At 41.4% G+C, this 24,433-nt stretch overlaps 1 protein-coding gene across 2 annotated transcripts in view; it reads left to right on the top strand.

Moving 5' to 3' along the window:
- Positions 1 to 24,433, top strand: part of M1AP (meiosis 1 associated protein) — an 83,343-nt gene that overhangs the window by 49,813 nt on the left and 9,097 nt on the right. Inside the window, exons 5-7 of one of the 2 annotated variants that reach the window (XM_059079626.2) lie at positions 13,267 to 13,440; positions 17,242 to 17,404; positions 18,355 to 18,496. In XM_059079626.2, the coding sequence (XP_058935609.1) occupies positions 13,267 to 13,440; positions 17,242 to 17,404; positions 18,355 to 18,496 (479 nt within the window). Of the gene's footprint in view, positions 1 to 13,266; positions 13,441 to 17,241; positions 17,405 to 18,354; positions 18,802 to 24,433 lie in introns of those variants that run through there. The other variant, XM_067007370.1, reaches the window with a different exon arrangement.

Below are 24,433 nucleotides of genomic sequence, written 5' to 3'. Positions count from 1 at the left end.
AAATATGCTACCAGAAAACTACTAGAGCTAATCAATGAATTTGGTAAAGTTGCAAGATACAAAATTAATGCACAGAAATCTCTTGCATTCCTATACACTAACAATGAAAAATCAGAAAGAGAAATTAAGGAAACAATCCCATTTACTATTGCAACTAAAAGAATAAAATAGCTAGGAATAAACCTGCCGAAAGAGGTGAAAGACTTGTACTCAGAAAACTATAAAACACTGATGAAAGAAATCAAAGACGACATAAACAGATGGAGAAATATACAATGTTCTTGGATTGGAAGAATAAATATTGTGAAAAAGACTGTACTACCCAAAGCAATCTACAGATTCAATGCAATCCCTATCAATCTACCGGGGGCTTCCCTGGTGGCGCAGTGGTTGAGAGTCCGCCTGCCGATGCAGGGGACGCGGGTTTGTGCCCCGGTCTGGGAAGATCCCACGTGCCGCAGAGCGGCTGGGCCCGTGAGCCGTGGCCGCTGAGCCTGCGCGTCCGGAGCCTGTGCTCCGCAACGGGAGAGGCCACAACAGTGAGAGGCCCGCGTACCACAAAAAAAAAAAAAAAAAAAAAAAAAGTAGTGAGTCCTATCAATCTACCAATGGCATTCTTCACAGAATTAGAACAAAACATTTTAAAATTCGTATGTAAATACAAAAGACCCCGAATAGCCAAACAATCTTGAGAAAGAAAAACAGAGCTGGAGGAATCAGGCTCCCAACTTCGAACTATACTACAAAGCTACAGTAATCAAGACAGTATGGTACTGGCACAAAAACAGAAATATAGATCAATGGTACAGGATAGAATGCCCAGAGATAAACCCACGCACATATCACCTAATTTACAATAAAGGAGGCAAGAGCATACAATGGAGAAAAGACAGCCTCTTCAATAAGTGGTGCTGGGAAAACTGGACAGCTACATGTAAATGAATGAAATTAGAACACTACCTAACACCATACACAAAAATAAACTCCAAATGGATTAAAGTCCTAAATATAAGACCAGACACTATAAAATTCTTAGAGGAAAATATAGGAAAAACACTCTTTGACATAAACCACAGCAAGATCTTTTTTCACCCACCTCCTAGAGTAATGGAAATTAAAAGAAAAATAATCAAAATGGGACTTAATTAAACTTAAAAGCTTTTGCACAGCAAAGGAAACAATAAACAAGACAAAAAGACAACCCTCAGAATAGGAGAAAATATTTGCAAATGAAACAATGAACAAAGGATTAATCTCCAAAATATACAAACATCACATAGAGCTCAACATCAAAAAAACAAACAATAGGGCTTCCCTGGTGGCGCAGTGGTTGAGAGTCCGCCTGACGATGCAGGGGACACGGGTTCGTGCCCCAGTCCGGGAAGATCCCACGTGCGGCGGAGCGGCTGGGCCCGTGAGCCGTGGCCGCTGAGCCTGCGCGTCCGGAGCCTGTGCTCCGCAACGGGAGAGGCCACAACAGTGAGAGGCCCGCATACCGCAAAAAAAAAAAAAAAAAAGAAAAAAAAAAAAAAAAAAAAAAAACAAACAATCCAATTAAAAATTGGGTGGAAGACCTAAATAGACATTTCACCAAGGAAGACATACAGATGGCCAATAGGCACATGAAAATATGCTCAACATTACTAATTATTAGAGAAATGCAAATCAAAACTACAATGAGGTATCACCTCACACCGGTCAGAATGGCCATTTTCAAAAAATCTAGAAACAGTAAACGCTGGAAAGGATGTGGTGAAAAGGGAACCTTCCTGGTAACGCATATATATGGAATCTAGAAAAAAAAAAAAAAAAAAAAAATGATACTGATGAACCTAGTTCCAGGGCAGGAATAAAGACATAGGCATAGAGGATGGACTTGAGGACATGGGATGGGAGGGGGAAGCTGGGGCGAAGTGAGAGTAGCATCAACATATATACACTACTGAATGTAAAATAGTTAACTAGTGGGAAGCAGCAGCATAGCACAGGGAGATCAGCTCCATGCTTTTCAATGACCTAGAGGGGTGGGATAGGGAGGATGGGAGGGAGGCTCAAGAAGGAGGAGATATTGGGACATTTGTATGCATATGGCTGATTCACTTTGGTGTACAACAGATACTAACAGTATTGTGAAGCAGTTACACTCCAATAAAGATCTATTTTTTAAAAAAAAATCAAGGGGAAAAAAAAGACCAAAAACCCTATAGAAAAATGGACAAAAGACATAAACAGATAATTCGAAAAATATTTTTAAATGGTCTTTAAACATATAAAAATATGCTCAACTTCACTCATAATTAGAAAAATGAAAACTAAGACTACACCAACATACCATCTCCCACCTTTAGATCAACAAAAGTTAAAAAGTATGACAGGGCTTCCCTGGTGGCACGGTGGTTGAGAGTCCACCTGCTGATGCAGGGGACACGGGTTCGTGCCCCGGTCGGGGAGGATCCCATATGCCGCCGAGCGGCTGGGCCCGTGAGCCATGGCCGCTGAGCCTGCACATCCGGAGCCTGTGCTCTGCAACGGGAGAGGCCACGGCAGTGAGGGGCGACAACACATTCTGTTGGTGAGGCTACATTTCCATTCATTGCCGGTAGAATGCACAGTGGTACAACATATTTGGAGGTGAATTTGGCAGTATCTAACAAAACTACTTAGGCATTTACTTTTGATTCACCATTCCCACTTCTAAGAATCCAATACCCTGAAGATATACCTCTAACAATATAAAAATGCATACATATATACAGGATTACAAAGCTTTTCTACAGTCTTTCTAGATTTTTTTTGTTGTTCTTTAGGATATGTTTTAGGACTTTCTTCAGTTTCTGTGCCTTTTTTTTTTAACATTTCCTTACTCTACCTAACTCCCCTGTAAGTCTTATATTCTTTCTTGGTTCCTCCTACTTTTATTTTCACCTCAGAGTAGATCTCTCAGCTCGCTTGGGCATTAAAGAGGCAAAATTCCTTGGTCTAGTCCTCAGGGCCTCACCAACAGATTTAATGCCTTCCTAGCCCCACTTCCTCCTCTTCCTAAATAACCATTTCCCTACTCTCTTTCCCCACCTCAGTGCCTATCAAAACACTTCCTCCATGGGGCTTCCCTGGTGGCGCTGTGGTTGAGAATCCGCCTGCCAATGCAGAGGACACGGGTTCGTGCCCTCATCTGGGAAGATCCCACATGCTGCGGACCAGCTAGGCCCATGAGCCATGACCGCTGAGTCTGCTCGTCCCGAGCCTGTGCTCTGTAATGGGAGAGGCCACAGCAGTGAAAGGCCTGCGTACCGGGGAAAAAAAAAAAAAAAAAAAACACTTCTTCCCAGACCTCTTTTCTAATTTGCATTGCAATTTACATTAAATGCTTTTTGTTTATAGAATATGTAAATTATTTTGTGCAGGAAAAGAAGGCTTTTAAAATACCTTCTATGTCTAGTATTTCCCAAGTCAAACTATGCTTTAGATTTTGGTAAATCTCAATCAGTAGTGATCAACCCCTTTTGCAGGTGGGTTGCATTTTTTCCTCAGTAAAATGAAAATAGAGCTAATTGAGACCCATAGACAAAATATTTTTTCTTACACCTTGAATCATATACTCTATTTAAGAGAAAAATGTCACCAAAAAAAGAAGAAAGAAAGAAATGGCACTGGCATTTAGTAACTAAAATGTTCGTGTGTAGCCAGCTGGGAGGCAGCTTTGTAATCTTTCATCCATTATAGTTGCATGATGCTTTAAAGTCTACAAAGTGCTTTCAGGTGTCATCATTTCCTACTCAAATGAACACTAAGCATAGGTATTATTATCATTCCCACTTTACAGATGAAGAAATTGAGCTTAGAGAGATGAAGTGACTGGTCTAGGGTCACAGAGCAAGTTAGGAGCAGAATGGCTAAGATTAGTTTATTCTGTGCAGTGCAGCATTTACTGAGCTCCTGTTGTATTCCAGACACCGTGCTAGTGCTGAGGGTGCAGAGGTGGATAAGGTGCTACATCTGGTATCCACAGGCATAGAGACACCCTTCCATAACCAGGACCCTCTTTCCTGCACCTGCAGGATCTCCTTTCTATCTGGGCTAGCCAGGGCAGGGCAAGTCAGGCATCTCAAAGCAGGATTGGATGGGAATTCCCTGGTGGTCCAATGGTTAGGACTCTGCACTTCCACTGCAGGGGGCCGGGTTGAATCACTGAAAAAAAAAAAGAGGGGGGGTGCTTCCCTGGTGGCACAGTGGTTGAGAGTCTGCCTGCCGATGCAGGGGACAGGGGTTCGTGCCCCGGTCTGGGAGGATCCCACACGCCGTGGAGCAGCTGGGCCCGTGAGCCATGGCCTCTGAGCCTGCGCGTCCCGAGCCTGTGCTCCACAACGGGAGAGGCCACAACAGTGAGAGGCCCGCGTACCGCAAAAAATAATAATAATAATAAGCAAGATTGGATGGCAGGGAATGTTGTCAATTTGTCACAGGGTGTTGCTTCCACGGCTCCAGATGTGTGGGGATGCAGTGCAGCTTCTCCCTTAGAGAAGTCCCTACCACAAATCACAGGCTTCTTCACCCATAGAAACACACAGGCCTGAGAAAAAGCAATTCTGAGATTACTTTCCCAGCCAAAGTAATTGCTCTGGAAACTCTTTCCTAATTCATCTTCTTACTAAGGGCTGAAATATTTGGAATTAGGTTAGGACATTTCTCAGAGCTAGAGATGCCCACAGGTCCCTATTTTGTCTCTAATAATGTATATCATCCATTGTGAGTCATTAGTATTTCATTCTTTAGTTAACAGTCAAGCCTTTTTTTTTTTTTAGCCCACCTTAGGCTGCACCAGCTTGACCCTCCATCATAAAACTCTCTGGGTAGCTGACTGGGGCTGGAAAAGAGGCATGTCCACTACAAGCTGAGGGATCTCTGCTTGTGTTCTGCTCATGGCACTCCCAGATTCCTCTCCCGTCTTTCCACCACTTCCCACTACCACCACAGAACAGGAAAGCATGTGTGGGAGGCCTGGGCTGAGACGTGGGCATCCCACACAAGCTAATAGTTTGGCACACCTTCAAACAAATATTTTTAAAATACTAATTCAACAATTGTTTAGGAGCCAAAGGCTACAAAGAGGAAGAGAAAGGAAAGGAGTAATGGTTCTGTTCTGCCCAGTCTTGCACACTTCCCTAAGCAGAGCCAGAGCCTTGCAGTAATGGAACCCACCCTTCTTCGAAATAGGTGTAGTGACTACCTGTTGTTACATGAGTGTGTTCCTTTGTGAGGGTCTCATCCTTCACCCCAGCAGTTTGTGCCAGTCCTCACTTCCTCCCTTCTGCTTTAGCCTTCTTGCTATTCCTCCAATATACCAAGCTCATTCTCACTTCAAGACCTTTGACCTTGCTGATTCCTTTATAAGGAACAATCTTCCCACAGATGTTTTCATGATTCAGTCCTTCACTTGGTTCAAGTCTCTGCTCAGCTGTTACCTTCTTAGAGCATACTTCTTCCCTGGCCGGCCAAGATAAAGGTTCACACACACACACACACACACACACACACACACACACACACACACACACACTTATCCTGATTTATTTTTCTTCATAGTTACGTATTATTATCTGTAATTGTTTTCTGTTTTATTTATTTTCTGTTCTCCCACTAGAATGGTAAACCATGAAAGCAGAGAATTTGTCTCTTTCTTTGTTGACACCAAGCAGCGCCTAGCTCATAGAAGGCACTAAATAAATAATTATTTGAATGACAAATTAAATGAATGAATAAGTGAATGAATGAATGAATGAATGGCAACAGTACTCTCCCTGGGAGGGTATAGTTCTGGGAAATAAATTTTCTCTATCTCATTATACTTCTACTGATGTTTTAACCCCTCTTATAGGCTGGGGCCCTAGGAAGATGATCACCAAGTGGTCAGTCCTGTGCTCACTTCTCTGCAGAGGACACGCTGCCTTAACCCCCACTACCCCTGCCACCTCCTTTCAAAGGGCTTCTCCTTTTTCCCAGGGTCCAATCATTACCACCACAAATGAGGCATAAGAGCTCAGAAACACAAGCTAGACTGCCCCTAACATTTTGAGCTGTCAGAGACTATCCCCTTGCAGTTATTGATTTTAAGACAGTGGTTGAATGACTCTGTACAGTTGTTCCTGAGCAAACTTTGTCTGCTCTGATTACTTATCCTAGTTGTTAACATCCTGAAGCCAAGCCACTCCTGTATACCCAGGAAGGCTAAGGTACCATGATTATATAGTTTCTGTAGTGGTTCTTGACATTTTGGGGGTCACAGAGCTCTTCTGAGTATCTGATAAAAGGTAAGGTCCTATCCCCCTCCTCCACCCCTCCAAAATACACCTATACACATATAGAAAAAATTGTATACAATTTCAGGTGTTCCCAGACCCCTGAAGCCCATCCATAACACCCAAGGATGGGTGACATGATGGTCATTTAGAAAGAAATAGGTTTGGCCTATAGGTCAAGACCTTTGTGGGACTGGGGAGAATGTGCAGGACTGGCCAGGAGCATCATTTTCCTGGGCTTCTACTTTAGACATTCTATGTCAAGAGAGAAATATAGCCATTATATATGTAAGTATGTGTTAAAGAGTTAAATTCTCCCATTTTAAACACATTTCAATTTTGTAACACTATTTTAGGGTTGACTTCTGAAAAGGATTGCTTTAGGCATTACCTTACAACATTTAGGCTTTCTTAGTCTTTCCCATTATTGTGCCTTTTCCAGAAAAGTTTAGCTCAGTGAAGGATGTCACTGCTTATGGCCACAGGGAGGCAGGGTAAGTCCAAAAACTGAATGTGAATGCCAGCTGCAGCTAGACTGCAACAGACTAGGCCTTCCTCTCTTGTCAGGAACACCCAGATACTCAGAGCCGCCACCTTCACTCCAGTAACCTTTCTAGTTCATAACAGTGTGACCAGTCCCTGCTGGCCAGTCAATATGGAAGCTGTTCTTCAACGTCTGAGAAGTCTCCTTCCCATTCCCCAGGTTTAGTACATTTAGTTATATTTGTGAGGAACACAGGACCAGGTGTTGATGTTCTTACGTATGTTGGTGGCAGGGAGAAAATCACCGAGATAAGTGATTGGAAAAAAAAGAATTTTAAAAATGGAAAGCACATTCTTTTCCTATAAGAGCAAATCATTTTGTTGATGAGAGAAAAGGAAGAAAATGCCATTTGTTAGACATACTGCTGCCATTCATGCAGGTAATCATCTCACTTCTTATGCCTCCTATAACTATGAAATAGGTTGTGCTATCTCCACTTTGCCCAAAGTCACATAGCTAACAACTTTCAAGCCACAGTTCAAACCCTGGTCTTTCCTCTACATTCCACCACCTTTCATAAACTCAAAAAAAGTTAAGAAAACCCTTCAGGAGAAACAAAGTAACGAGTATAATTAGTATTGCCTGTATGGAGTCCACAGGTACCCAGGAGGTACTGATTAAAACCAATAGGGAGGATATAATTAAGCATAACTTCTTGGACAAAGTCAGTTTTGAGTTGGAACCTGGAGGAGCTGCAGGCCATGGATTGACAAGAGTAATAAAAGCACTAAGGAAGGAAGTCATGTGGCAGGGAGACTAGCTCAGTTGAAGCAGAAGAGTTACAGGAAAAAGTAATGAGAGCTGAGGAGGAGGGAGCAATTGTTTAACTCAACAGGCATTTGCTAATCTTCAACTCTCTGCAAGCTGCTGAGCTGGGGGATGGAGGGGTGGGGGTGTTGATAGGTTCTCAACAAGTAGAGAAGAGGAGCAATGTATTGATATGAGCCATACAAAGTAAGGGAAGAATGGGGGTATTTGAGGAATAATACAGAATGAGTGAAGGGAATAAAGATGACAGCAGGAAGGCAGTATGTGCTCTTTAGGAAAGGAAGGATCTGATGAAACTATGTTTTAGAAAAATTAACTGGTAGTAAGAAGTACCAGAGGGGAAAGAATGGAGTTTGATGGAACAGCTAAGAGGCTACTGCCATAATCTAGGCACAAGGAAATGACTGCCTGGACCAGTGACAGAGAATACGGAAAAGAAGTTCTCTCTCTAAAGTGTTCTGGTTTACACATTAGTCTTTAGCTTGGATAATGTGACTTTCTGAGAAGGTCCCCTCAAATCTGAAGCATAGCGCCTCTATGGTGATTACCTGAGAACTTTTTCAAAGGAAGACGCTCTGCTCTGTGGCTCTTCCAAGAACCTGTAGGTTAAGAAGTTGGAAAGAACTCTCATACCATATACAGAAATAAACTCAAAATGGATTAAAGGCTTAAATGTAAGACCTGAGACCGTAAAACTTCCAGAAGAAAATATAGGCAGTAAGCTCTTCGGGCATCAATCTTAGCAATATTTTTTTGAATATGTGTCCTCAGGCAAGAGAAACAAAGCAAAACTAAACAAACGGGACTACGACAAACTGAAAAGCTTTTGCACAGTGAAGGGAACTATCAACAAAATGAAAAGCCAGCCCACTGAATGGGAGAAGATATTTGCACACGATATATCTGAAAAAGGGTTAATATCCAAAATATTCAATGAACCTATACAACTCAACATCAAAAAACGAACAACCCGGGGCTTCCCTGGTGGCGCAGTGGTTAAGAATCTGTCTGCCAATGCAGGGGACACGGGCTTGAGCCCTGGTCTGGGAAGATCCCACATGCCATAGAGCAACTAACCACGTGCACCAAAACTGAGCCTGCACTCTAGAGCCCGCGAGCCACAACTACTGAAGCCCGCGCGCCTAGAACCCCTAATCCGCAACAAGAGAAGCCACCTAGATGAGAAGCCCGTGCACCACAACGAAGAGTAGCCCCCGCTCGCCACTAGAGAAAGCCCGTGCACAACAATGAAGACCCAACACAGCCAAAAATAAATAAATAAAATAATTTTTTAAAAAAAACAAAAAAATGAACAACCCAATTTAAAAATGGGTAAGGGACCTAGATAGACATTTTTCCAAAGAAGACATACAGAAGGTCAAAAAAGATACTCAGCATCACTAATCATCAGGGAAATGCAAATCAACATCACAATCACTTCACACCTGTCAGAATGGCTATTATCAAAAAGACAGCAAATAAATGTTAACAAGGATGTGGCGAAAGGGAACCCTCACGCACTGTTAGTGGGAATGTAAATTGGTGCAGCTACTATGGAAAACAGTATGGAGTTTCCTCAAAAAATTAAAAATAGAACTACCATATAATCCATCAGTTCCACTCCTGAGTGCTTATTCAAAGAAAAAACACTAATTTGAAAAGATATATGCACCCCTATGTTCATTGTAGCACTATTTACAGTAGCCTAGATATGGAAGAAACCTAAGTGCCCATCAATAGATGAATGGATAAAGAAGATGTGGTATATATACACAATGGAATATTGTGTCTATTATTGCCATAGAAAAAAAAAGAATGATATCTTGCCATTTGCAACAACATGGATGGACCTAGAGGGTATTATTCTAAGTGAAATAAGTCAGACAGAGAAAGACAAATGCTGTCAGATTTCACTTATATGTGGAATCTAAAAAACAAAACAAATGAACAAACATAACTAAACAGAAACAGTCATAGATATAGAGAACAAACAGGTGGTTGCTAGAGGGGAGGAGAGTAGGGAGAGCAGAGAAATAGCTGAGGGAGGGTAAGAGGTACAAACTTTCAATTACAAGATAAATGAGTCACAGGTATGAAATGTAGTGTGGGGAATATAGTCAATAATTATGTAATATCTTTGTATGATGACAGATGGTAACTAGACTTACCGTGATGTTCATTTGGGGATGTATAGAAATATCAAATCACTATGTTGTGTACCAGGACCTAACATAGTGTTGTAAGTCAATTACACTTCAAAAAAACCAACAAACTCATAGAAAAAGAGATCAGATTTGTGGTTACCAGAGGCAGGGAGTGGGTGAGGGTGAATTGAATTAAGGTGGTCAAAAGGTACAAAATTCCAACTATAAGATAAATAAGTAGTAGGGATGTAAAGTACAACATAATAAATATAATTAACACTGCTGTACATTATATATGGAAGTTGTTATAGAGTAAATCCTAAGAGTTTTCATTACAAGGAAAAATTTTTTTGTATTTATTTAATTTTGTATCTATGAGATGATAGATGTTCACTACACTTATTGTGGTAATCATTTCATGATGTGCATAAGCCAAGTCATTATACTGTACACCTTAAACTTACACAGTGCTATATGTCGATTATATCTCAATAAAACTGGAAGAGAAAAAAGAAGTTGGAGCGAACTTTAGCAACATTGATGGAGTGTCTACAGGGAAGACTGGCATTTTCCTTCACAGAGGCAACATGTTTCAGGTTTGCTTCTTCAGCTTTACAGAATCAGAAAGTTGATTTTATCAACATCCTCTCAGAGATAGAGTCCCCTTATCAAGCTCAAGACTAAAGTATTAGCCAGAATATTTTAGAGGAAGAACCATAACCACTATAATCACCAAGAAGAGCAGAAACTTGACAGACATCCTGCCATCGGGATGCCTCACTGAGCCAGCATGCCCCCTCCTGTGAGCCACGCTTGGACGATGGCTGCCAGCATCTGCCGCTGTTGCTCCCTTCCTCTGTGCTCCATTTCTGACCAACACTCTCCCCTTCTAATGGACACATTCATTCTTTGGATAAGCCAGTACCATCCATAGGCTCTAGCCAAATCTTGCTCTGGTCTGTAAGCCATTCTCCTTTTTTTAAATTTATTTATTCTTTATATGGTTTTTATTTATTTATTTAATTAATTTTTGGCTGCGTTGGGTCTTCGTTGCTGTGTTTGGGCTTTCTCTCCAGTTGTGGGAAGCAGGGACTACTCCTCCTTGCAGTACGTGGGCTTTAGGCACGTGGGCTTCAGTAGTTGTGGCACGTGGGCTCAATAGTTGTGACACGCGAGCTCAGTAGTTAATGGTGCACAGGCTTAGTTGCTCCACGGCATGTGGGATCTTCCCGGACCAGGACTTGAACCCGTGTCCCCTGCATTGGCAGGCGGATTCTTAACCACTGTGCCACCAGGGAAATCCCCATTCTCCTTTTTAAGGTGACTGTTTTTCATTGACCTCATCACTCTGTATTGATTTTATTGTTTAATTATTTGAGGAAACTCCTATTGTTCTTATTTCCAGATTCTCAACTTTGCTATTGTCCCCATGTACTGCCCATGGTAGGAATTTCTAATCTTCAGCCCTTTCCCTGGGGAGAAAAAACACTTATTTGTCTTATCCAAAATTCTGTTGTTTGAACTTGAAGCAATATTATCCTCTCTACTTTTTGAGATCCTTTGTTCAATTTCATTTATTTAGTTCTATATCTGCCTCCTTATGCTTTAATAACCATTTTGCCTCTCTGAAGAGAAGCTGTTCAGTCATTTCTGTACTTCTTACTCAAGTTGACGTCCAGGCTCAGAAAAATTACTTCTTGTTTTGCCTATGACACAGTAAGTTTCACATTATTAAAAAGAATGTTTCTCTTCACTCATAAGGAACATTTCTTTGACAATGACTTCATATTTATCACTGTAGTACCTGAAAACATAGTAGAGCAGATGAGCTTTTAAGGAGAAATGGTCAAGAATAATGTTGCTTTATAAACTCCTTAAGGCAAAGAATATCATATACCTTTGTATATTATTTCATCTTCTATGTAGTACATAATATTATTGCTTGATGCAATGAATGAAATAGCTAGTAAGCTAATGAACCCTCATAACTATCCACAGAAGATGGTAGAGGTTTTTTTTTTTAAGTGAAAGCGAGTTTATTTAGAGAGATACACGTTCCATAGGCAGAATGTGGTCCATCACAGAGGGCGAGAGCAGCCAATGGTACAGTTTTAATTATACTGGTCAAAGAGAAATGCATTTGGTGCCCCTTTTCAGCCACAGAATAAGTCGATAAATATAACATGAAGTCACTTAAGTCTCACCACACTTTCCCTGCGTAGGTGCCAATACGTTGGACTGAAGCCCTTTGTTTCCTGTGGAGAGTCTGCCACCTCTGCAGACTTGTCCTCAGGAATGTTGTTCTAGAAATTAACCAGCTTTCTCCTTGGGGTTCATGAGTCATACATAGAAGTTAATTCACTGGAGCAACTGGCTTTTCTTAGGCCCTTTGTAAAAGTATTTCAGAGAGTCCCTCATGGTGAGGCAAAAAAAAGTCAGGCTCCTCTTCAGTTTCTTTCCAGCTCTTGTCTCATTTCCTCTCTCAGTGCTTCCTCCATCACCTTATACTTGGCTTTTACTGACAAACTTTACCTCCAGATCTAGATCCCAATTCCTGAGCTAGTGTTGCCTAAAGAAGGAAGTAGACCATCAAAGCCTCATTACCCCACCTACCTAGTCTCATTCATTCAGATTTAGAGTCAAATTACACTCCACCAGACCATCCCTGTCTTCTTGGCTGCTAATCACACTTGTGAGATATAGTATGTCAATGGCAGACTTGTATAATCTGTGTCAGAAGTTGGAGCTCAGGAATTCATCTTTTTTTCTTTTAGTCTTTTTTAAATTTAATTTTTTATAACAGAGGTAATAACTGAATACGTTTTCACTGTGAAACAACAACATAAAACTGAAGTCCCCCTTGTTAACTAAGTATTTAACTTGCATTGCTATATTATTTTTGGCTGTTCTTGTATTCTACACTTTTAAAAAATATTCAGTACAAGAAATACATGAATACAATAAAATACAAACAGTATAGAAGTATGAATAATAAAAAGTGAATGTATCTCAGAACTCTGCCCCATTTCCTGTCCACTATTAACAGTTTGATAATGGCCTTCCAGAGCTTTGTAAGAGGCATTTCCATACATATGTATGCACTTAGGCTAATAGTTTTATTTTTATATAAATGGGTCCATACCATATATCTGTTCTAGAACTTTCTTTATTCACTTACTATCTCCTAGCTTTCCATGTCAGTACATTTAGCTTTACTTTGTTAACAGCTGTATAATACTCCACAGTCTGTGCCATAATTTATTTAAACATTCCCCCATTGATGGGCATTTGAATTGCTTCCTGTTTGGGGTTTTGATTATTTGTTATCGCCACAGTGCTGTACTGAACATCTTTGCATATGTTTCTTTGTGTACTGTCCAAGAACGTCTGTAGGCTAGATATCTAGAGGTGGAATTGATGGATCCAAAAATTGGTGCATTTAATATTTTATATTTTTCAAAATTTGTAATTAAAGAATTAAACACTTTAACCACTATTCCTCTTTCTTCTGCAGAGAGTTCTATCCTGGGAACTGATATTGACCTTCAGACTATAGACAATGATATTGTCAGCATGGAGATTTTCTTCAAATCCTGGCTGCATAACAGTGGAACAGACCAAGAACATGTCCACCTTCTTCTTCCTTCACGGAGTTTCAGCAACATTTCCAGAGCCAGAGATAATACAAGTACACACCCCCCAAAAGACATATTATATAGATAATAATTATCCTAGTCTAGGGTTAGGACTCTAGATTGGAAAGTCATCAGAATACAGAGTAGCTGAGGTTTAGGGATTGGTTGAGGATTGGATGAAGCTCTCCACATAAGCAGGAGGAGTAAGAAAAGAATTTCTAAAAAGTAACCACCACAGTTAGAAAATTGAGTCTGATTAAGCCCAGACAGCAAGGGCCAGTTAGTTTCAGTGTAAAGACTTAAACACCTCAATAACAGGGCATCAGCTACACTACATAAGAGCACAATGAATCGTATGTTTTCTCAAGTTTTCATTTTTGAAGCAACAGATATTATTGACATTATAATTTCAGGTAAGCTGGTACCTTGACAGTATCAATAGGGCCTGTGAGGAGAGGAAAAGAACCAAAATTAAATGATTAAATAGAGGTCTTCTCAATAGGGAGACACCAAACTGAGGGGAACTAAAGCAACTACAGAGGCAAGGCCCAGGGAGTACAACTAGTGGCTCTAGATCATGTTCACAAAGTATGTTCTGGCAATTGTGGAAACCAAGAGGTCAAACCAGTGTTCCAGGCATGTCAGCAAGGTCCTGGATATTGTTCTGGCTGGCAGTGTTACTTAATTCAGGTCCCACTAGATTGTAGGGATAAAGCCATTTCTAGTCTCCATCCCCTTTGAAACTTGGCCTAGGACCTGGGTGGCAGGACCTGCAAATGGACCCATCAGTATAGTCAGCCACAGCTCCAAAGGGAACAGACTAAATTTTGTCTTCCCCTTTAGGGGTGGGAGCTCAATGAGAAAAATGGGTACAGACTTCCATCCCCAAAGGGGAGGACACACGTTGGTCCTTTCTTTCTGGGAATAGCCACTGGGTTCTTAATCTCCCTACCCCTCCCCCACATTTCAACCTAGGGCCTGGGATACCTTTAACAACTTACCTTGATTTTACTTTCGTTTTTTTTTTTTTTTACTCTTTCTTTTGTGTGTTAAAATTTTCTTCCCAGGACCTCCATTCCGCACTTTGTCCAAGACTAACAGTACCAATTGCTCACTTCTTATCTATTTTCCCCAAGCACTATGTTAACTCCTTTCATTGCATCATCCCCTTTCACCTTCATAACAACAACATGGTGCAGGTACTATTATCATATGTCATTGAATCTGAGATGCTGTCCATTATAAGATACACCATTATTTTATATACCACTGAGAAAGAAAAACAATGCCAATTAAATGTGACACAATGCTTTTTTATCACTTAGAAATATTATTTTATTCTTACTGAGAGAGTTCTTTTAGATTAGAGTAGTAAGTAAGGGTTAAGAGTGCCTGTCTGGTCGATGTTGATTGCAAGACATATATAGAGCTGTTAGTAAGTGAAAAAAAATGTGTCTTAAAATGAATAAATATAATATTATCCCTGTTTTACAAATGAGAAAACTGAGAAAGAGAAATTAAACATTTCTGCACAGAAAATTAATAGTCAAGCCAGAATTTGAAGCCAGGCAACTCCATATCCCATTCTTAACCCTTAGGATTAGAAATCTATATTTTATACATTTGACTACTCTCAGCCTAGAGGACATTCATCAAACTCAGGTCTATCACTTCCAGAGCCTCGGCCCTTACCTACTATGCAACCTGCCTCACGCTGGGCAATTTTGAGCAAAGGGGCTGCCTCATGCTGGACACATCTCTCATTAGGAGGGCTGGGGCCATCCAAAGCCAGGAGCTCCTACAACCAGCCTTTCTTCTACTGTTGCGTGGCATTTGCCCATGGTAGTGTTGAGAATTTCTCTGCTTTGCCCTCCCTTGTTCCATGGCTTTCAGCACCAGGGTCAGAGCCAGAATGTTTATCTCCATCTGCAATTATTTTTTGGAAACCACAGGTCTTCAGGATGGGTGATAGAACTTAGATCCAGACTCTTCTGCTGAGGAGGTCTTCACTGGAATCCATATGCTCAGGCATAAGTTGGAATGAGGTCCAGAGAAAGCAGGCCTCCTCTGGGGTGGGTGTGACCCACATGAGAGTTTAAACCAGCACAATAAAGACCATATCATAGTTATCCATTGTTTACAAAACTGATGCTTTGCCCCATATGTAGATTTCTGGAAATGTGGTTCCCTACAAAAAAATAAAACAAAACAAAAACACTGAGCTCTCCTACTTTAGAATCTTTTAAGGACTGCTCCTCAGATGTTCACTTTGACTCCTCCTTACAAGGTTCTCCACCCAACACCACGTGCTTCTGTAGCTGCCTCGGGCCCTTCACCCACTCTCTAGGTGCTTCCCTCAGAGCCCTCTTTCTCACAGTGCATGGTCTACCTCAGCTGAGCATCTTTTCCCATATCTTGGGTTTGGGGGTCTGCCACCTCTGCACCTGAGTCTGAGTGGTGAGAAGCATACCTGGTTCTAGACTCTAGCCCTGGTAAAAACATTTTTCCCAGCTTTGGAACATTGCTGAAACTACAATTCCAGTAGTTCTCATCCCTGGCTACAGTAAGAATCACATGAGGAAATTTTTAAAATAACCAATATCAGCTCCATCCCCAGAGATCCCAGTTTCATTGGTGTGAGGTAGGGGCCAGACATCAGTGGCATTTGCAGGTTCACTAGGTGATTCTTACTGTAACCAGAGTTGAGAACCTAAGCCAAATGAGCACAGCCATCTAGTCCTAAAACCCAGGGACCCAACAATGGAGGAGTCAGGCACAGAGGAAACGAGGGGAAGCTGGAGACCTAGGCAAAGTCCCTCCTACACTTCTGGGCTCTAGGACACACCTGTCCAAGAGCTGCCTCACCCAGAACTGATGTCTAGGTCTGATTGCTAGGCCCAGCAGGGCCAGCTAGATCTGACATCTATTCTGGCATCCTATTTTTTCTACATTATTTCTACTTTCATTTTTACCTCATGTTGCAGTTACTACAGTCATTTCATAAATCACTGACATCAACTACTAGCCTTCTCACAAGTACGCAGCACTCATATATTCATAGTTTGTTAACAGTATTTAAACCCGATATACATTTTATTTAATACCTTCATAATATCAAGGATTCAAATTAGTGCAACAGAACATTGTATACCCTGACATGTGAATGTACCTGCTGGAGCAAAATCTTAATACAGAAGCAGATGAATAACCCATACACAGTTAGTTGAAGCCCCCTCAGAACTGTTGTCTGGTGCCGCAATCATGTTCCAAGGCCCAGAAGATTCTATTCACTTGGTGAATTAAAAAATAAACTATTTCAGGAACTTATTTCTCTCCCTCCCTCGAATGTCCCTAGAAGAGCTCACAGAGAAGCAGTAGCTGTCAGCTGACTGTCTGACTTCTGCTTTCCTGTTCTTCCTTCATCTGACTGCAGTCTTGCCAAAGCTTAGCCCCAGGGAAGCAGGAGGGGCAAAATTTCCTTCTGTGATTGCCAAAAGGCCCTGCATATTTCAGTGTTAGCTGCCTCCTCAGCAGAGGACACGCGTTCCTCTCAGACTTGATCACAAGCCAGATCTCTCACTATGAGGCAACTGTTCAGCCAGTTCAGAAGTAAAATAAGAAAAAAATCATGCCACACCCAGAAAATAAGTTACCTGTTGTGTAGAGCAATCCTGTTCCAGACTTGCTCTGCCTTCCCAAACCAACTGTACTTTCTTCTGTCCACTCCCTGGCCTCCTCCCAACCCTTACTTGCTGGGTGGAGGTGGAATTGGGTGGCAGATGTTCTCTCTTAATCATATAGCCTGAAGTAACTTGTGACAAACAATCCCTCCCCCAATGCCGTTTTTATTGTAGTGTGCCTGAAATGTGATCTCCAAGAGCGACTTCTCAGCCCATCCCTGCTCCCTGGAACAGCTGATGGCTCCTTGAGAATGGATGACCCCAAAGGAGACTTCAGCACCCTCTACCAGATGGTTTCCCAGTCATCAGCCTCTCATTACAAGCTCCGGGTGATCAAGTATGGCCCAAGAGAACCTTTCCCATCCATGCAAATATTTATTCTTATTGGTTCCACAGCTAGGAAGAACAGAGATAAGGGGCATCCCCAAGTGTCAGGCAGCAGGGAGTCAGTTCCAAGGCAGCAACTACAGGTATGGGCATGAAAGAGTAAGGTCAGGCTGCTTAGTATGTGGAGATGAATGAGGAGATTGTGGAAGATGTGCCTCAGTAGGGTATTCTGATGTCTGGATGAGGACTGGAAATCCATATAGTCTCTGAGAATGCAGAGGGAAAAAAAAGATCAGCAGAATGATGTTTATCCATTCAGTAAATGTTTATTGAATACCATCGTGACAGAGATCTGACCTTCAAGGAGCAAGTGGCACATAGGATCTACCCCACCTACCCATTTCTTTAAGTACTAGAATTCCTGTTTCCAGAAGAATCAGTTCCAGGGTGGAATTAGCAGTGATGGCAAAGACCATTTTTACTGCTTCCTAGTTCCTATCACAGTACCCATGTACAGTTATCTGAGTAAGCTTGTTCATGGATTTGTGACCATGGATGCTGCTGGGGAACCTTCTTAAACGCACCCTCTTCTTAAATGTGTCTCCTGCCAGCACCTTGCCACGGAAGAACTAGGCCTGGGATGCAGATGTTTTGTATACTATTGTGTAATGTGGTCGCTGCAGCAGAAATGAATGGGACAGAATGAGCTCAGGAGAGGAAATATCCATCAGAGTCTTGAGGCCTCATGATGGCTGGTCCATTCATTGATTAACAGGCTTTGAGACTCTGCTGTGTGCCACATACCCTGATAGGTGCTAGCCATACTAAGGTGAATAATTCACAGGCCCTAACCTAAAGGATTTCACAATAGGGTCTTATACTTAAGCTAAATTTAAGTTGATCTGCATGGAGGCTCTGGATATCTCTGAGGAGACTTTCACTGCCATTGTCTCTTCCCAGGGCCCTAAAATCCAGTGGGGTCTGCGAATCATTGACATATGGACTCCCCTTCATCCTCAGACCCACAAGCTGTTGGCAGCTAGAATGGGATGAGCTGGAAACAAATCAGCAGCATTTCCATGCTTTGTGTCACAGCCTACTGGTGAGTACCCATGTCACCCAGTGAAGAAGAGGAAGAGTGTTAAAAGTACCCAACACAGAGAAGCACCTAATTAATCCTGCCCTGATCCCAAACCTGTCCCAGTCTTCCAGAGGACAGGGAAAAACTGGACATACTCTGAAATGTGGATTAAATATGACTTGCCTTTGTTGGTTTCACACTATAGAGAATAATTCCTGAATTCAGTTATATGACACTAAACTTGAAAATCCCTGATTCTGTACATTTAAATGGCAACAGGGAATTTTCCTTAAGTAACTATATTTTAAACCCTATTTTCTTCCTGTCACTGTGCTGGACATTATGGTTTGTTTGGGGTTTTTTTGTTTTTGGGGTTTTTTTTTGCGGTACGCGGGCCTCTCACTGCTGTGGCCTCTCCCGTTGCGGAGCACAGGCTCCGGACGCGCAGGCTCAGCGGCCATGGCTCACGGGCCCAGCCACTCCGCGGCATGTGGGATCTTCCCGGACCGGGGCACAAACCCGTGTCCCCTGCATCGGCAGGCGGACTCTCAACCACTGCGCCACCAGGGAAGCCCGACATTATGGTTTATTTCAATGAAGAGCACTTAGTCTGTGCCAGACATTGTGCTAAGCCCTAGATATTTAGTCTATTATGATAGACATTATCTATGGTCTCAAGGAACTTTCTAATGAAAGAGACAGAATTAAATATGTATATTCTTAATTGTGAGAAGTTTATGAGGGAAAATAAGAGGTTGCTGTAACAGAGCCTCTCTGGGAAAGTGACAATTAAACTGAGATCTGCCAGATGAATGGGAATTAGCTAGGTGAAGGGTGGCAGGAAGAGCATTCCAGGTGCAGGGAAAGGCACGTGCAAAGACCCAAAGGCCGGAAAGAGCTGACCCTCAAATCAAGAGTGGAATGACGGGCTTCCCTGGTGGCGCAGTGGTTGAGAGTCCGCCTGCCGATGCAGGGCACACGGGTTCGTGCCCCGGTCTGGGAAGATCCCACATGCCGCGGAGTGGCTGGGCTCGTGAGCCATGGCCGCTGAGCCTGCGCGTCCGAAGGAAAAAAAAAAAAGTGGAATGACCATTGTGACCGAAACAAAAAGAGCAAGGACCAAGAGAACCAAAAGGTGAGGAGCCAAACGTGAGCAGGGGTCAAATCATACAAAGATTTGTAGTCCAAAAACGAAGTGGGACTTTACGTACAAAAAGAAATCATTAGAAATGACATCATCTATTTAAGTTTTTAAACAATTAATTGTGTCAAAATTTGGAAATGAACTTTCAGAAGAAAGATGAAAACAAGAAAGTGAGATAGGAGGGCACTGCAGTAGTCCAGGCAAGAGATGATTGTGGCTTGGACTTGGATGTTGGAAGTCAAGATGAGAAAAGTAAACCAATTAAAGAAGTATTTTAGAGAAAGAGAGCATGTGAAGGATTGGATGTATGGAGTGAGGGATAGTGAAGTATCAAATAACTGGCTGGTTTCTGATTTACCATTTCCTGAAATGAAAAAACTATAAGAGCATATACATGAAACGGTAATACAACACCTAGAAAGCAAAATAAAACAATTGCAAATACAATTCAAGGACGTGTATAACTGCTAAGTGGATATAGAATAACAGTTTGACCCAGTAGGATATGAGAGATCAAGACAGCACAGTAATGTGTCTCTTTCACTATCAGAAGCAGACTTCTTTTTTCCTGTTTCAAAGCCCACACTCCCTTTTAGGTCCACCCACTGAGTTCCTGTTTCCTATATGAAGAACACCCATCTCCTGTCTTTGCAGAGCAGAGACAACAGATACCTCCTAACTGTTAAAACCCAAGAGCTCCATTTACTATACTCTACCCAATTCCTCAGGATCTTGGAGATCTACTCGGGAGAAATTGCTTTCATGCGGCTTCAGTACATTCTTATAGTACATGATATTTTAAACAGACAGTTGCATTTTAATACACTGCTAGAGGGAATGTAAATTTTCTGGAAAGTGGTACCCTTCAACACTTCAATTCCACTACTGGGAATATAGCCCAAGAAAACAGTGAGAAAAGGGAGCAAAGATACAGGTACCAGCATGTTTATATCAGTGTTATTTACAATGGTAAGAAACTGGAAACAACTTAAATGTCCTAAATAGAGGAATGGTTAAATCGAAATAGGGGAAAAGTTAAAGGAACAATAATTCAGTCAAACAGTGAACCATAATAGTTTACAGTATGTACTATAAACTATTATGGCTAATTTATTCAACAAAAATTTATTGAGCACTACATGCCAGGTACAGCTGTAGGGGTCAAAGAGACCTCTTCTTTATCACTCCTCTCTCATGGAATCTCAGAAGTATGTGGTTGACCCATGTCTAATAAGATACCCATTTTCAGTAGCACTTATTAAGAGCTAGTCACTTAACCAAGTGCTTTGCATACTTTACCTCATTTAATTCTTACAATAATTCTGTGAGATAGATTGTTGTCTCCATTTTTACAGATGGAGAAGACTGAAGTCTAAAGAGATCAAGTGACTTACCAAAGGTCACACAGCCACTGAAGTGGCCAAGTCAGAATGTAGTTGAATGTAGTTCTGTTGACTATATATCTCATAGTTTTAACTCCTTGGCTAAATTCCTACTGCAGGTGTAGCCAGATAAACACAGATCACGACACTGAGGCTAATTCTTCTCCCTTCACTTAGCACCCCAAGCTTCTGTACATCACTGGACTTGAATTCACTTAAACTAGTACTAGGTACTTGTAGTAGCTCCTTACCCATCTTGTGCTTCTTATGTTTCACCTCAACCAGATCAAAGACCACTCTCCTTTCCTAGAAAAGGAAGAAGCAAAATCGTGTTTGAATTGCTCTTCCTTCTTGCTTCTCACTTGACATCTCCAAGCAGCAAAAAGCCTGAAAGGTAGTGTGTTATGGAGGGAAGAATTCTTCACAAGCTTCAGCTCATTCATTCACCCACAAATATTTTTGGAGTCCCTACTATGTGACAAGACTTATTTAGCGTTTTAACCTTCCAGATCCTATTTTTACAAGTTTTCAGCACTTCTTTAAGTCCATCCTTGGTTTTATATTCTTTCTTATACCTCTTTCACATGTTCTTTGAAAATCTGATGTAATCAGTTCCCCACTTAAATATCTTGACTTCTGTTTCCCCTCCAGCTAAGTTCTCATTCTAACTTCTGTCTTTCTGTTAATAGCAGCACCATCACTGTCTACTCACCCAGGCTTGTAACCTCAGTCACTTTCAGCCTTCTCTCCCTTTACACCCAGTTCATTACTAAGTCATATCAAATATTTTCTCATAAGTTGTAACTGTCCTTTCCTTCCCATTCCTGCTGCTTGTTCTCACCAAGACTTCTTCAGTAAACTCATAATTAGCTTCCCTACCTCCAATCTCTCCCTCTTCTAATTTGCCCTGTTCATTAGACCAGATTAATATTCTTGAAGCATTCCCCTGTCACATGTTGTTCACCCAATGACTTAAGTCTTGCCTGCTCTAACCCCACAGCATCTATTGTATGTATTTTTTCCTCTCTTTCCTTTAATTTATATTTCCCTCATTTTCCCTCTTTCCTTTAATATTGCAATAAGCTCTTAACTTGTCTCAATGCTTTTAACGTTTCCCCTTCGCAATCCATTTTCCAATCTGCCACCAGATTAATATTCTTGAAACACAGCAATGGTCCTGCCACTCTTCAGGTTAAAGCTATTTTGTGGCTTACTATTAATCATACTTAAAGTGTATATTCCTTAGCCAGGTATTCAAACTCCATCCTTGTCTCCCATTATCCCCCTTCCTGTATCATACAGTGCAACCAAATTAATTTACAAACTTTAAATTGCCCTACCTTTGAACTTTTTTTGATGTTGTCCCTTATATCTCCATCTGTTCAAATTCTACCTCATTCTGAAGGACCCAGCTCAAATGGTGCTTCTACAATGAGGCCTTTCTTGATGCTTATATTTATCACTAGAACTTTGTGTGTTCTATTTCTTTTTGGAGACAAGCATATTTCAATTAGTTTTTAAATATATGATCCTATGATTTTGCTTAAAGTCTGATATAAATTTGCCTACCCAGAATCCAGGAAAACGTGGTTGCCTTTTCCTGAAATTTCTACCACTTCCCCATTTTACCAACTAATTCCTCAGGCTTAGTCAAATTTAGGTTTAGAGTAGAAATTCCCCCTTTGTTATCTCTCTTTGTTGGGAGTCGAGGCCAGGCAGTTTTCTAATCTGTTGGGGTAAAGTGTAATTCATATTGTCTGTGAAAAGCATGGGCTTTGGGCTCAGATGGTCCTAGGTTCCTGACAGCTTCATTATTTCCCAATTGTGTGAAGTCGGGCCATATACTTAACCTCTCTAAGCCTCACTGTATTTATCTATTTGTAACCCTAACAAATCTAGTGGTCCCATGTGGTTTCGTCTCTATATAAATGGCATGCAAAGAAGCACTACCCAGAGGACAAACATAGTTTTAAAATTAACTTATGTGTGCTTTCAAAGAACGTCAAAGAGGAAATAGTTCATTACGCTCGATGACATTTTTCAAATTTTCTTCTTCTACTCCTCAATCATATCTAACTTGGAGATGTTCCAAGAGCCTTTCACCCACACACACACCCAAAAACTAAAACTCTGTCTGTATCCCCAGTCCCTGTTCCTCTATCTTCTTCCTCTCTCAGCCATATACATATATATATACATATATATATATATATATATATATTCTATAGATTGACTTAGCCTCTCTGACATAATCCCCTCCCTCTTAGGTCCTGTCTCTCTCCACCTATTTAAAATATCCAGGGGCTTCCCTGGTGGTGCAGTGGTTGAGAGTCCGCCTGCCAATGCAGGGGACACGGGTTCGTGCCCTGGTCGGGGAGGATCCCGCATGCCGCAGAGCGGCTGGGCCCGTGAGCCATGGCCACTGACCCTGCGCGTCCGGAGCCTGTGCTCTGCAACGGAAGAGGCCACAGCAGTGAGAGGCCCACGTACCACAAAAAAAAAAAAAAAAAAAAAAAAAAAAAAAATATATATATATATATATATATATATATATATATATATATAAAATATCCAGGAATAGAACCCACACAGCTTCTCCTTTTATGAGTAGAAGTGGAGTGGGAGAGAAGGAAAAAAAAGGAGAAGGTGCATGACAAACATATTAGTAACCCTTATCCCTTTCACATGTAAAAAAGACATACCTCACGTAAAATATACCTCACGTGGTCTTTAAGATGATTAAGTAATATTACATGTGTAAAGCATGTAGCATACATCTGGTATATGATTTGTACATAATGACTGGTTAGTAGTTCTACAAATTCCATTTGTTTATTTTTTATGGATTCTAATTCTCTGGAGAAATTCTCCGTATTTTCACCTATTTTCGTGAACAAACTAATCATAGTTATTTTAAGGTACTTTGCTAACCTCAGCATTTGGATCACCTGTGGCCTTGTTTCTATTGTCTCTTTCTTCATTTGGTTTTCAGACATGTGGTCCTGTCTTTTGGTGAACCCAGTAATATTTTGGTGAAAGATACTCATTGTGTCTAAATAAATTGTAGAGGCTCCAGTTGGTGTTGGCCTCTTCTGAGAGGTTCATCCTGCCCTGCACTAAGCAGATAGAGTGTTGGCAAATCATCCTTTTCCACTCAGGAGCTATGCTGAGTCAAGGTTGGACTGCAGTCCTGCTAAGGCTCAATCTACCCCTGTTTTGCTCCTTGCCCTCTAGGATTTTCCACTGAAAACCTGGTCTATAATGTGTATCCCCTCCCCTTGGATGATCCCAACTCTAATCACTTTCCCAAGTCTGCTAAAATGCTCTACTTCTAGAGGCTTTCTTCTTGGGTGTTTTTGTCCTCTGCTCCATGCAGCCCCAGTATTTGGCAAATGTGCTGAGTGAGAAGTTGGCTTAAGCACCCATCTTACC

Source organism: Kogia breviceps, chromosome 11, assembly GCF_026419965.1.
Source record: "Kogia breviceps isolate mKogBre1 chromosome 11, mKogBre1 haplotype 1, whole genome shotgun sequence".
NCBI classification, from domain to species: Eukaryota; Metazoa; Chordata; class Mammalia; order Artiodactyla; family Physeteridae; genus Kogia; species Kogia breviceps.
This window is presented reverse-complemented; position numbering and strand designations above follow the sequence as displayed.